This window comes from Mobula birostris, chromosome 23 (genome assembly GCF_030028105.1).
Source record: "Mobula birostris isolate sMobBir1 chromosome 23, sMobBir1.hap1, whole genome shotgun sequence".
Lineage (NCBI taxonomy): Eukaryota > Metazoa > Chordata > Chondrichthyes > Myliobatiformes > Myliobatidae > Mobula > Mobula birostris.
Genome location: NC_092392.1, coordinates 56,686,525 through 56,699,137, shown reverse-complemented (window position 1 = coordinate 56,699,137; position 12,613 = coordinate 56,686,525). Strand labels below are relative to the sequence as shown.

At 40.8% G+C, this 12,613-nt stretch overlaps 1 protein-coding gene across 5 annotated transcripts in view; it reads left to right on the top strand.

The window, feature by feature from the left end:
- Positions 1 to 12,613, top strand: part of LOC140186829 (uncharacterized) — a 29,320-nt gene continuing 16,707 nt past the window's right edge. For 2 of the 5 annotated variants that reach the window (XM_072241445.1, XM_072241443.1), the window contains exons 1-3: positions 1 to 55; positions 2,333 to 2,586; positions 2,684 to 2,777. In XM_072241445.1, the coding sequence (XP_072097546.1) occupies positions 2,447 to 2,586; positions 2,684 to 2,777 (234 nt within the window). In that variant the 5' untranslated portion in view covers positions 1 to 55; positions 2,333 to 2,446. Of the gene's footprint in view, positions 56 to 79; positions 324 to 2,332; positions 2,587 to 2,683; positions 2,778 to 8,134; positions 8,214 to 12,613 lie in introns of those variants that run through there. The other 3 variants (XM_072241444.1, XM_072241447.1, XM_072241446.1) reach the window with 3 other exon arrangements.

Here is a 12,613-nt window from a genome sequence, read left to right as displayed (position 1 = left end):
GGGGGTTCTGTGCGCCTGCGCGGCTGTTTGAGCGGGAGCGGCTGGAGCCGGGCCGGTAAGTGCGTGTGGGGTCTGGCCGTTCCCTGCACCGTTATCCCGCTCTCGCCTCTGTGCTCGGTCCCTCACTGCAATTGTGCTGTTCCAGTCTGGTTTTAGTAATGCGCCGAAGGGAACCGTGCTAGCTGGGCCCAGAGCTTGGTGCCCAGTGACCTCAGGCCGGTGAAGTCCTGTCCAGTCCCGGCTTCTGTATGCTCCGCCATGGGAGTCCACTTCTTCCAAGGATGGATATAAAACTAATTGCAAGATGGACATGGAGCTTTGATGTTAGTGGTAAATTGGTAGGGTGACAGAGAGGCTGGATTTGTTACAATCTAGGTCTTTAATATCCTAAAACCAGTGCACATTTGAAAGGATTAATGATTTATATATTTGGAATAACTTGGTCTGTGTTTGACCTTGTAGTAGTGGTTTGAAATCTATTATAGAATAGTTATTTTTCAAACTCTTTCATATAAATGATGGATGCTGATGTTACCAGGATACTAGAGTTCTTGTTATTTCCAGAGCATGTCGTTTAAACAAACATATTTGCTGTATGGTTGAAAATGAATCCAGTTATATTGCCTGGAACATGAGTTCTTTTAACTTTGATCTGTCTATTCACTGGTGTGTATTGTAGCCTTCTGGAATCTCCTTTTTACATTCCTAGGTGGCTTAATGTTTTGATAACAATTTCTGCATTCTAGTTATTAGCTACTGTATTTGGTCTTGTTTTGTTTTTCCAAATAGAAATTTTGTCCAGCCAGTTTTAATGTCTCATCAGTTTCTCTCAAAGAGATGAGCTTGTCATCTACTGTTTTTGTATTAAAGTAAGCTTGTATATCTTTGGGAGGGGACTGTATCAGAGACACAACAGTGACTGTTTAAGCCTACCAAATCTACTAGTCATCAACCATTCATCACTAATCCTACATTTTATCCTCCTACATGCTTATTAAGTCTCTCCAGATTCTTTTATTAATTTACTTATTAAGCTATAGTATGAAATAGCTATATTTGAGCCCTACTGCCCAGCAACCCCTGATTTTAACCCTAAATTGGGACAATTTACAATGGACAATTAACCTACCAAATGGTATGCCTTTGGATTGTGGGAGGAAACTGGAGCACCTGGAGGAAATCCACGTTGTCATGGGGGAATATACAAACTCCTTATAGACAACAGTGGGTTCTCTCACCCACCTATATGTGGGGCAATTTATGGTTGCTAATTAACCTTTCAACCTGCATGTCTTTTTAATATGCAAGTAAACTATACAGCCACAGAGGTGGTGTACAAGTTCACACCCAGTACCAGTGTCTGGATTGAAGTCTGATCTGTTGCTGTGTAGCAGTGACTTTTGTCACTGTGCCACTGTTTGTCAAGAGACACAATTCTTGGAATAAGTAGTGTTAATTTTAAAAATAGTGTAATATATACAGTGAATAATGGCATTCTACTGTAGTGGTTAGTGCGATGCATTACAGCATCAGCTGGGCTTTGATTCCCACTCCTGCCTGTATATTCTCACTGACCATGTGGATTTCCTCCCAGTGCACTGGTTTCCATCTATATTCCAAAAACGTATGGTTAGGGTTAGTGAGTTGTATGCATGCTGTGTTGGTTCCAGAAGCATCGTGACACTTGTAGACTGCCCAGCATAATCTTTGCTGATGCAAAATGACATATTTCACTGTACTTTTTGTGCATGTGACAAAGTTAAATTTTCTTTGTCTTTAAATAAAATGTAGTAATAAATTTGAATGATGCACTTAAATCATGCCAGTACTGTGATTTTATGTGAAATCAAGTACTTCACTGCCATAAATGAACCTCCCCCATCCCTAATCAATTACATTACATTTTGATTAAATGGTCATTGAGTAGCAGTTCTTAAATTTAAGCTAATCACACTCCTTGTGAAGGTAAAAGATTCTATACTGCCATAGCCAAAAGTAGATAAACTCAAATATAAAAATTTGGGTATTGCAGCATTGCAGGGAAATGTAATTCATCAGGATAATGCACTAAGTTTAGGTACTCCACTAAATATTCCAAGCTTCCCTGTTACTCCATCTAATGTAAGACCTGTCCAATGGCATAATGAAGCAGTCCCTTCATGCTGCACTGTGGAATAAATCAGCTGAGGAGAGCTTATTTTGTGGTCTTTTAAAAGCAATTGTCATATAGCAGGGAAGATTTCATTTCAACTTTCCCGTTTTAAATACCTGTCAAATGGAAATACAAGCATGTTTACAGCTGTATTGTAATCGTATCATCTTTTTGATGCAGATCCTGAGGATTCCATTCATTACGGGCTTGCCATAATCTGCAGAATACCCTTTGTGATTTGCTTTTCAATTATTGGGACAGCTATAGGTTTTTAAACTGTTAAGTCATATCGTCATGGATCTGATTTCGGATGGCCTGGAAGGAATTGAATCTTGTGAAAAAGCAACACATCTTGGTTCGGATCCCCTAAATGATGGATGTTTATTTGAGGTGGATTCTGATATATCAGACTTTGAAATTCCCGAGACACCCAGGTATAAAAGATCTTAACATTTCTTCAATCATTACTACAGATTGCATTATTTATCTATCTAGCCTTTAATTTTCTCACATTGTCCCTCTTATTTTAAGCCCTGTTTTTTCCAAGCAAAACAGTAAACCTTATCAAGCATCAGCTACAACCCAGGATAGGAACATTGCTAATGATGAGAAGAAACCTAGATCTGTGAGTTGGTCTTTTATCTTGTACTTTTGTTGCTTCTCATTAAAGACTAGTTTAAACAACCTTTAGCCAAACATTTGGATCTTGTACAGCACTTTGCAAAAGACTTGTATTGAATGCTCTAGAAGTAGGGAGGCTATTCCCTGAAAATGGGTCATAACTTCACTGAACAAGAACATATTCAGAATTTTTTCTTTAGGCTATTTGGGACAAGATGTTAAAAGTGTTTAATGGTGGTTCTGCTTTGCAATGTGCCCCTGCTCTAATGTGGATGAGCAAAGATGGGAATAAGGCTTAAGTGAGACTCAGTACAATATAGACAAGCTCAGCTTTCCCCAAGTGGAATCACAGAATTGTCAGTTCAAAATAGTGTGGTTAAAGGCTGTGACTTGCATCCTAGGATTCTAAACTTTCTATTGAGAAGATGTGCAACCACTGTATTTACTAACTTTCATTTCTGGGAAGTGCTAATGTTCAATGCAGGGGAAAATGGAGGGTGGCAGAAACTACGTAGCTAAAGTCCAGTTAGAATTGTAAAAACTATAGTCAATTATTCAGGAAAAATTGAAATCTAATGAAGTAGAATTAACACTATTTCATGAAACAAGCCATGCCTGACCCAAGGTTTGGTTGTCTCAGCCAGAACAGATAAAGGGGAAGTGGTAGATGAGTTGTGCTTGAACTTCTTCATGAGAAGTGTAACTTTTGGTTCAGCTACAAGAGCCCATATTGTTGGATCGAGGTTTGCCTTGAGGCTGGGGATAAGAGGATCCTTTATTTCGAGGACAGACTGATCATTTTGGTGCCACAGGGATTGGTGCTGGGACTAACCATTTGTAAGACTTGGAAGCAAATTTACGAAAACCACATTTTGTAGGTAACCAAAAAATAGGTGGGAAGGCAAAGCCAACTGCTCTGCAATATACAGTTGTTGGTAGCCGATTGGCAAATGTGGGGAAAATGTAAACTGAAAGAAGGAATACTATAAGTATAGCAGAAAGTTGCAGCATAAAGGGATATCTGGGTTCTGGTGCATAAGGCGTAATGCTGGGACATCAGTCTAACAAGATATAGGGAGGGCTAATGGAATGTCGAAACCTGTTTCAAGGGAGTTAGAATATAAAAGTAGGCAATTCTTACTGCAACTGTAGTCAGACCACATCTGGAATTGTGAGCAGTTTAACATGAGTCTCATTGGAGGCATTTTAGAGAAGATGCTTTAGAATGATTTTATGGAGTGATTTTTTTTTCTCTCTCTCTGCCCTACAAGGAAAGGATAGGCGGAGAAATGAGAGGTATTTGGAAGAGTTGAAGGTAGTATGAAGCATTGGTTTTCAAGGGCAGAACAGAGTGAATGGTGAGACACTTCTCCAAGGAAGTTGGGAGCCAGCCTTGCTATTAAGGAGTACCCGTTTGGGGGTCTGCAGAGAATAGGGCCTTGTGTATTTTGGAGAGGAGAGAAAGAAGGCAGTACAGTAAATCTGAAATGTCAGATCAGACACTATTCTATTGAATGGCTTGAATACAATTACCTGGTGCCTCTTCCTGCTAGTAGTCTTGTGGATTTGCCATTTGAGATTTTTCACAAACCAAACCGTCAATATTTGGCAAAGGTAGATCTTGCTGGCTGACAGTTCTTGAGCCACTGCCACTCCTGAGATGGGTGCACTAAAAGCCTTGACATAATTTCACTGGTGGCCTTTGTCAGATAGTAAAGCTCTTCCTTTTATCTTGACCTGGTTGCTTTATCATTTATTCAGATGTTCCTTTATTTTTAGTTTTCTCAGTTGTTAAAGTACTAAATCAAAGATTGTATTGTTCCTTGTCTAGTCCTTGTTCAGTTTGCATAGGTGAAGGTAAGAACAAAGGAACAGAGGTAGCCCTGAATCTTCTCATTCCTGAACTGTAGAGATGTAGAAAGTGATCTGATCAACCCGGTTCCATATCCAGAAATCTAAGTGCTTGAGTGAACATAAGCTACCACAGCTTTTTTTTGATTAATCCTAAAATGGTCTGTCCCTTTATTGAGATGCTTGCTACTGGTTCTAGAAGCATTGACCTAGAAAATCTGTATCCTGTCAATTTTAAGTTTGGATAAGAATCTGTTACATATCCATGAGTGTACCATCATTCTAGCATGAGTGAGTTGTGCTGTTTAATTTGCTCTTATATTAACTTCCAGATCTTGATCCACTTGCCCCTTCTATTTCACTACATTTTGTTTTAAAGCTTAAGACTGTGTTTCTTTGGGTCACTTGCTGTATAGAATATTATAGGCCCTTTGGCCCACAATGTTGTGCTGAACTTTTAGCCTATTCTAAGATCAATCTTCCCTCCTACATTGCTCTTCATTTCCCTTTCATCCGTGTGCCTATCTGAGAGTCTTTTAAATGGCCCTAATGTATCTGCCTCTGCCATCACTCCTGGCAATGTGTTCCATGTGCCCAGTACTTTTTTTATTTTTAAACAAAAAGGACTTGCTTTTGACATTCTTTCCCCCTTGTACTTTCCTCCATTCACCTTACAATTATGCCCCTCATTTTAGCCCGGGGGGGGGGGGGGATTTCTGGAATTGATGCTGCTTGTCTTGTACACCTCTACAATGTCACCTCTCATCCTCCTTCACTACAAAGACACTAACCCGTAAACTACTCCATCAGGCACTTTCTGACCTTTCTGCGGTTTCCTGTCTTGTTAGCCACCTCCGAGCCCGAAAATAAAACTGGATTGGAATAAGTAATAGTCGGCCCCGAGGATCTGTGCCAGGAACAAGAGCTAAGATACCTGGCACCAGTGAAACAAATACTAAGCATCCTCTGCATTAAACAAATGTTTGGGAGCTTGGTATATTCTCCTAAACATGAAGGAAATGTTTATTCTATATTACCATGGTTGATTTCGTGCAGAATTTTATTTTAAATTGGTCTAGTTGATTTTTTTTTTGTTTCTTGGCATTTTTCTGAAAAATATTCATTGAATGGACTTCTCAGTACTTTGCCCCCCCCCCCCATTTGTATCAGTATCCTTACTGATTATTACTGTTCTTTTCCTGCTTCTTTACTATCCCACCATTTTTGTAGTGGAGAAGGTGCAGTGTTTGCTTTACCAGTCTCTCCACTGCATTGTGCTATTTTGTAACTTTCACTATCTTAGATCTTGCCTTCCCTCAACCTTTCCCAGGTTAGTTTAATTTCTCAAATGTGTCAAGATTCTCTCCCACCATCACACTTTCCCACCTTCATTATTCTTCCCATCTTAAAAAATGAGTGGAATATTTGTTCTCATTTAGCTAGCACTAGGCAATGACCATTAAATTTCTCTGCCACAAGGTACATCAGAATATTCCTCAATTTACCTTCAATCAGAATATTTAGTAGATTGTTTTGGGGTGGGGATGGTGGTAAGGAAGATTCCAGAATTTGTGGGTGAATTTTCAAATGTACATTAATGGTAGGGCCACAGATTATTCAGGTGCGACTAATTTGTGTGCTGAACTGCAAGTTTGCCCTTTAGTCCTATTCTCCCTGACCAGTCCATCTTGTGCCAATGCTTTCTCATATAAACCAATTTCATCAGCCACCACTTTGCACTTAATTTGAAGTAGCAAGTGAGAGCGAGATCGTTGCGAAGCAGGTGCCATATGAAAGAACAAGACTGTCAGGAGTGAGTCATAATTTGAAGAAGCAAGTGAGACATCGTTGCAACGCGGGGGCCATTTGAAAATTGGCAGTGACTTTGAGCCATTAAAAGTAAGCAAGGTGTAAACAGAGTGGCCATTGTTGTAGTGGGCCAGTGTTAGTGGGAGGCTTTGGCTCAACAGGCTTGGGCAAGCACTGGTGGAGGTTCTAAGTAAGTTTCTGGTAAGTTTTTTTTTGTCTATTATACACAGCTAGTGTGCTGAGAATGTGTCCAGAGATGGTGGTATAGATAGATATACTTTATTGATCCCAAGGGAAATTGAGTTTCGTTATAGCTGCACCAACGAAGAATAGAGCATAAATATAGCAATACAAAAACCACAAACAATCAAACAACAAAATGCCAACTATGCCGGATGGAAAATAAGTCCAGGACCAGTCTATTGGCTCAGGGTGCCTGACCCTCCACAGGAGGAGCTGCAAGTTCGATGGCCACAGGCAGGAACGGCCTCCTGTGCCACCCAGTGTTGTATCTTGTGGAATGTGGGCGAAGTCCAACAGTAAAAAGTTCAATATCCGGTCTACAAACACGTTCCTCAGTCGTAATATGACCCGGATTGCACCATCTGTTGTTAACCAGAACAGTAAGCACCGAACTCCTTTACGCTTACCACTCTCAGTACACTTCCGGTCAGCTGGAACGGTCTGGAAGCCGTCCATGGAAAAGTTTTGATCGGGAATGTCCTCGTGCAGCTCCGTTCCAGTGAAACACATCACACTGCACTTCTGAAATGTTCTCTGATGCCTGGCTAGCGCTGTGAACTCGTCCATTTTATTACCCACTGAACTCCTCTTCTCCATAAGTCTCTGTTGTCTCGACCCCGTCCTCTTTCCTCGACTTTGTGATCCCCCTCTGCATCCTGTGTTTTCCTCCAGATTTCAGCAGGGGTGTCCGCCGCTCTGCTGGCTAAACCAGCCGGTTTAGCACAGCAGCTGGTCCCTGGAATGAACAATGTGACCTTGCTTCTGTCTGGCGTGTCAGGATGTAACTATTTCCTGTGCTAAAAACCCAAATAAAACTATCTCTACCAGCATGTTAGAGAGGGTGCAGCTTTGACGTGTTACCGGGGGGAAAAAAAATACAAAAAATAGCGTAGGTTTAAAAAGTAAGAATACTAATCGGAACGGCTGTAACAGGCTGCATGCACGACCGGCTCATGTGCACTATGAATGTTCTTTGTATGAGATGTAGGAACTCTGGGAGACCTTCAATTTCCCTGATAACTACATCTGCATGAAGTGCATTGAGCTGCAGCTCCAGTGTTAATGAACTAGACCTGCAGCTTGACCTTCTGCTCATATGGGAGAATGAAGAGGTAGTCACTCCTAAGTTGTAGGAGATAGGTACCTGGGTGACTACCTGGTGAGGGAAATGGAATAGGAGGGCAGTGCAGAGTACCCTTGTGGCTGTACCCCTTCAGTAATGTCTGCTGCTTTGGATACTATTGAGGGGGATGATCTGTGGGGGGTGGGGGGAGGAAGCAGCAGCAACAGGGTCTTTAGCACTGAGTCTGTCTCTGTGGTTCAGAAGAGAAGGGTGGGGGGGTGGATACGTGTACAGTTGTGATCGGGGATTTTATAGAGGAGCAGACAGGAAATTCTGTGGATGTGATAAAGACATGGAAATATATTTTGCCTCCCAGGTGCCAGGGTCAGGGTCATGGTTTTGACTGGGTCCACAGCATTCTGAAAGGGAGTGTGAGCAACCAGAAGTTGTGGTGCATATCGGTACCAACGACAGGTAGGAAATGGGAAAAAATCCTGAAGCGAGAATATAGGGAGTTGAGTAAAAAGCTGAAAAGCAGGACTTCCAGGGTAGTAACTTCTGGATTACTGCCTGTGCCATGCGCCGTTGAGAAAGAATAGGATGATTTGGTAGATGAATGTGTGGCTGAGGATTGGTGCAAGGGACAGGGTTTCAGATTTCTGGATTATCGAGATCTCCCCTCGAGAGTTGTGACCTGTATAAAGAGGCCAGGTTACACCTGAACCTGAGGGGGACCAATATCTTTGCAGGCAGGTTTGCTAAGGCCTTTGGGAGGTTTTGAACCAGGGGTTCCTAACCTGGGATTGCAGACCCCTTGCTTTATGGTATTGGTCTCAAGCATTTATATATTATAAAAATTGGTAACCCCTGTTTAAACTAATTTGGCAGGGGGATGGAGATTAGAGTGATAGGGCTGAGGATGGGGCAGTTGGTATTCAAGTCAATGTAGCAAGACGGAGGATGGAGAGGCAGATGGCAGGGCAAAATTGCCGTCAGTGGGATGAGCTGAAGTGTGACATGGAGGCATAATCAAAATGAGTGGATTCCGGACAGGAGGTGTTGTATTTGAATGCAGAGTGCGGAATAAAGTAGATGATCTTGTAGTGTAATTAGAGATGGGCACATATGACATTGTGGGTATCACTGAGTTATGGCTGAAAGAAAATCTTAGCTAGGAGCTTAACACCCAAGGGTATGCATTGTATCGAAGGGACAGGCAGGTAGGTAGAAGGAGTAGGGTGGCTCTGCTTTTTTAAAATGAATTCAAATTCTTAGAAGTGACATAGGATCAGAAGATGTAGAGTCCTTGTGGGTAGAGTTAAGAAACTGCAAAGGTAAAAACTCACTGATGGGACTCCAAATAGTAATCAGGATGTTGGATACAAATTACAACGGAAGATAGTAAAGGCATGTAAAAAGAGCAGTGTTATGATAGTCATGGGGATTTCATTATGTTGGTAGATTGTAGAAAATCAGATTGGTGCGGGATCGCTAGAGGTAATTTGTAGAATGACTACAAAATGGCACTAGGAAAGGTAATTCTGGATTGGATGTTGTATAATGAACCAGATTTGATGAGGGAATTTAAGGTAAAGGAGCCCTCAGGAGGCAGTGATTGTAGTATGATGGAATTCACCCTGCAATTTGGGAGGGAGAATAAACAATCAGACGTATCAGTATTATAGTGGAGTAAAGGGAATTGGAGGCATGGGAAAGGAGCTGGTCAAAGTTCATAGAAAGAGGATAGCAGATCAGGAATGGCCGGGGTTATGGGGGAATTTGGAAGGTGCTGCATAGGTGCATCCTAAGATTTAGTATTCTAAAAGCAGAATGACACAACTGTGACTGACAAGGGAAATCAAAGACAGCATGAAAGCAAAAATTAGGGCATATAATTTAGCAAAGAATAGTGAAGTTAGAGGATTGGGAAACTTTTTTTTAATAAAAACCACAACAAAGGCAACTAGAAAAGCCACAATTAGAGAAAAGATTAAATGTAAAGGAAAGCTAGCCAATAATAAAGATATCAAATGCTTTTTCAAATGCATGAAGAGTAAAAGAGGCAAGAACAGATATTGGACTGCTGATAAAAGACACTGGAGAGATGGTGGTGGGGCGGGGGGGAGAGAGACAAAGAAATGGCAGATGAACTGAGTAAGTATTTTGTATCAGTCTTCACTGGAAGACACTAGCATTAAGCCAGGAATTCGACTGTTGGGGGCAGAAGTGAATGTGATTGCTATTACTGGGGAGAAAGCTGAAAGTAGACAAATCACATGGACTAGATGGACTACACCCCAGGAATCTGTAAGATGTAGCTGAAGAAATTGTGGAGGCATTAATGATCATTAGTAATCTTTCAAGAATCACTAGTTCTGCAGGACTGGAATATTGCAGATATCACTGCGTCCTTAAGAAGGAAGGGAGGTAGACAAAAGGAAATTGTGGGTCAATTAGCCTGACATCAGTGGTTGGAAACATTTTGGACTCCATTATTAAGGATGAGGTCTTGTGGTACAGAGGCACATGGTAAAATAGGTCAAAGTCAGCATGGTTTCCTTGAGGGGGGAAAAGTTTGCCAGACAAATCTGTTAGAACTCTGAGGCAATTGCAGGTGGGATAAACAAAGTCAGTAGATGTTTATTTGGATTTTCAGAAGGCCTTTGACAAGGTACTGCACATGAGACTGCTTATCGTAAGCGTCCATAAGTATTACAGGAAAGATACTAGCATGGATAGAAGATTGGTTGACGGGCATGAGGCAAGGAGTGGGAATAAAGGAGGCCTTTTCTGGTTGGCTGCTGGTGACAAGTGGGGTTCAGTGTTGGGATTGCTTTCTGTGTTTATATGTCAATGATTGGGTGACAGTTGATGGGTTTGTGGCCACATTTGCAGAGTATACAAAGATGGGTTGAGGGGCAGGTAAAATGTTGAGGAAGCAGGGAGATTGTAAAAGGACTTAGACAGATTGGTGGAAATGGTACAGAAGTGGCAGATGGAATAGTGTAGGAAAGTGAATGATCATGCATTTTGGTAGAAGGAAGAAGTATAGACTACTTTCTAAATAGGGTGGAAATTCAAAGTTGGGTACAAAGGGACTTGGGAATCCTTGTGCAAAATTCTGAAAGCAGGGGTTCCCAACCTACGGTCCACAGACCTGTTGCTTAATGGTATTGGTCCATGGCATAAAGGTCTTTCCCTGGAGGTTAACTTGCAGGTTGAGTTGATCAGTAAGACGAATGCCACGTTAGCATTCCTTTTGAGAGAACTAGATAGAAGAGCAATAGTGTAATGCTGAGGTTTTATAAGGCAATGGTCAGACCATACTAGGAGCATTGTGAGCAGTTTTGGGGCCCCTCATCTATGTGTTGGCATTGGAGAGGGTCCAGAGGTGGTTTAAAAGAATGATCCTGGGAATGACAGAGTTAATGTGAGGAGCATTTCTTGTGGTCTTATGCACAGCCCCTCTGGATGACATTCTTTCTCATCTCTGGTTTAACAACTTAAAATGCTGAAGGATCTCAACATGTTAGGCAACATCTGTGGAGAGGAATAAACAGTCATTTCAGGCCAAGACTCTTCCTTAGGATTGATTAAGGATGTCTACCTAAATGTCAACTGTTTCTCTCTATTGATCCCATAGCATTTTGGTGTGTGTGTGTGTGTATGTTTGGATTTCCAACATCTGCAGAATCTATGTTTTAGTCTAATAATACAGGTTAAATATTCCACATTTATAGTTTACAATTTGCCAAATTTGGTGATTTAGAGGCACATTTTATTGCTGCTCAAATTGATTTTTCTAAAATCTTTGTTGCCATGTCATTTAATGAAGTGCTGTATTTTCTTAACTGTCAGTTGCTTGATCCCACTTTTCCTGATTAGCTGCTACCTTCTAATCTTAAACTGTCTGAACCTGGAGAGATCTGGAAGATCATCAGTGGACATCTTTAGAAAAGTATATGTAAACAGATTGGGAAAAGAAACTTGTTAGGTTTAATTCTATTTAATGTTGGTTCCCATGTTTTGTATTATGGAACCGACTTTTGGCTAATTCCTTTCCTATCTCTTGCGGGAATATTTGCTACACTGTTTCTCTTGCTACATGGTGATTTACAGTACTGGAACTTTGCAGAACTGGTCGTTCTTATTCTTCCTTGGGACTTGTTAATAACCTTCTAATTTGTATCCCTTTGCCCCTTTAGTTGTATTTTCTTACATTAGTCTTCACAACTTGTACAATTGAATTTTAAGCTTGCGTACCAGCCCAACTATAGTATTGTGTTTAATTCTGGTATTTTTGAGCTTTTAAAAAAGATGTGCTGGTTTTTAAAATCCTTTGTTGTGAAATTGATGGTTTTATGAAGTTGTAGTCTAATCCCAACTTGGTTACCGTCCCCGGCTTCTGGAAATGGATAAACTGCAAAATAGCAACACAATGTTTCTAAATGGTCCCATGTGTTATGAATGCTCCTCAAATTAGTTTTTCCTAATTCAAATAAATAAGTTTTCACTCACTTGTTGAATTGAAAGGCAATTTTTGTTGATGAAAATGTAGCTGCTGTTGAGGGAGGTGGTGCAGATCTATTATTATTGCTGCAGTGTTTTTTGAAGTTCAAAAGCACTAGGAATGCAAAATTATCCCCACCTCCACTATTTAAACATATTGCCTAGTCACCTCATTCAGGTGTTTTTAAATTTCTAGTGTATTTTTCAAAAATGGGTTGCAAAGCCAATTTTTTTTTCAGTATTATTATAAGTTGGTTAATTTTGTGGAAAGAGCAAATCTACTCTGGAAAATGTAGCTTGTGGTGTTTGATAGCTAGCAAGTATACATTTGTAATGAGAAGAGATTTTTAAAGTTGAAATTAATC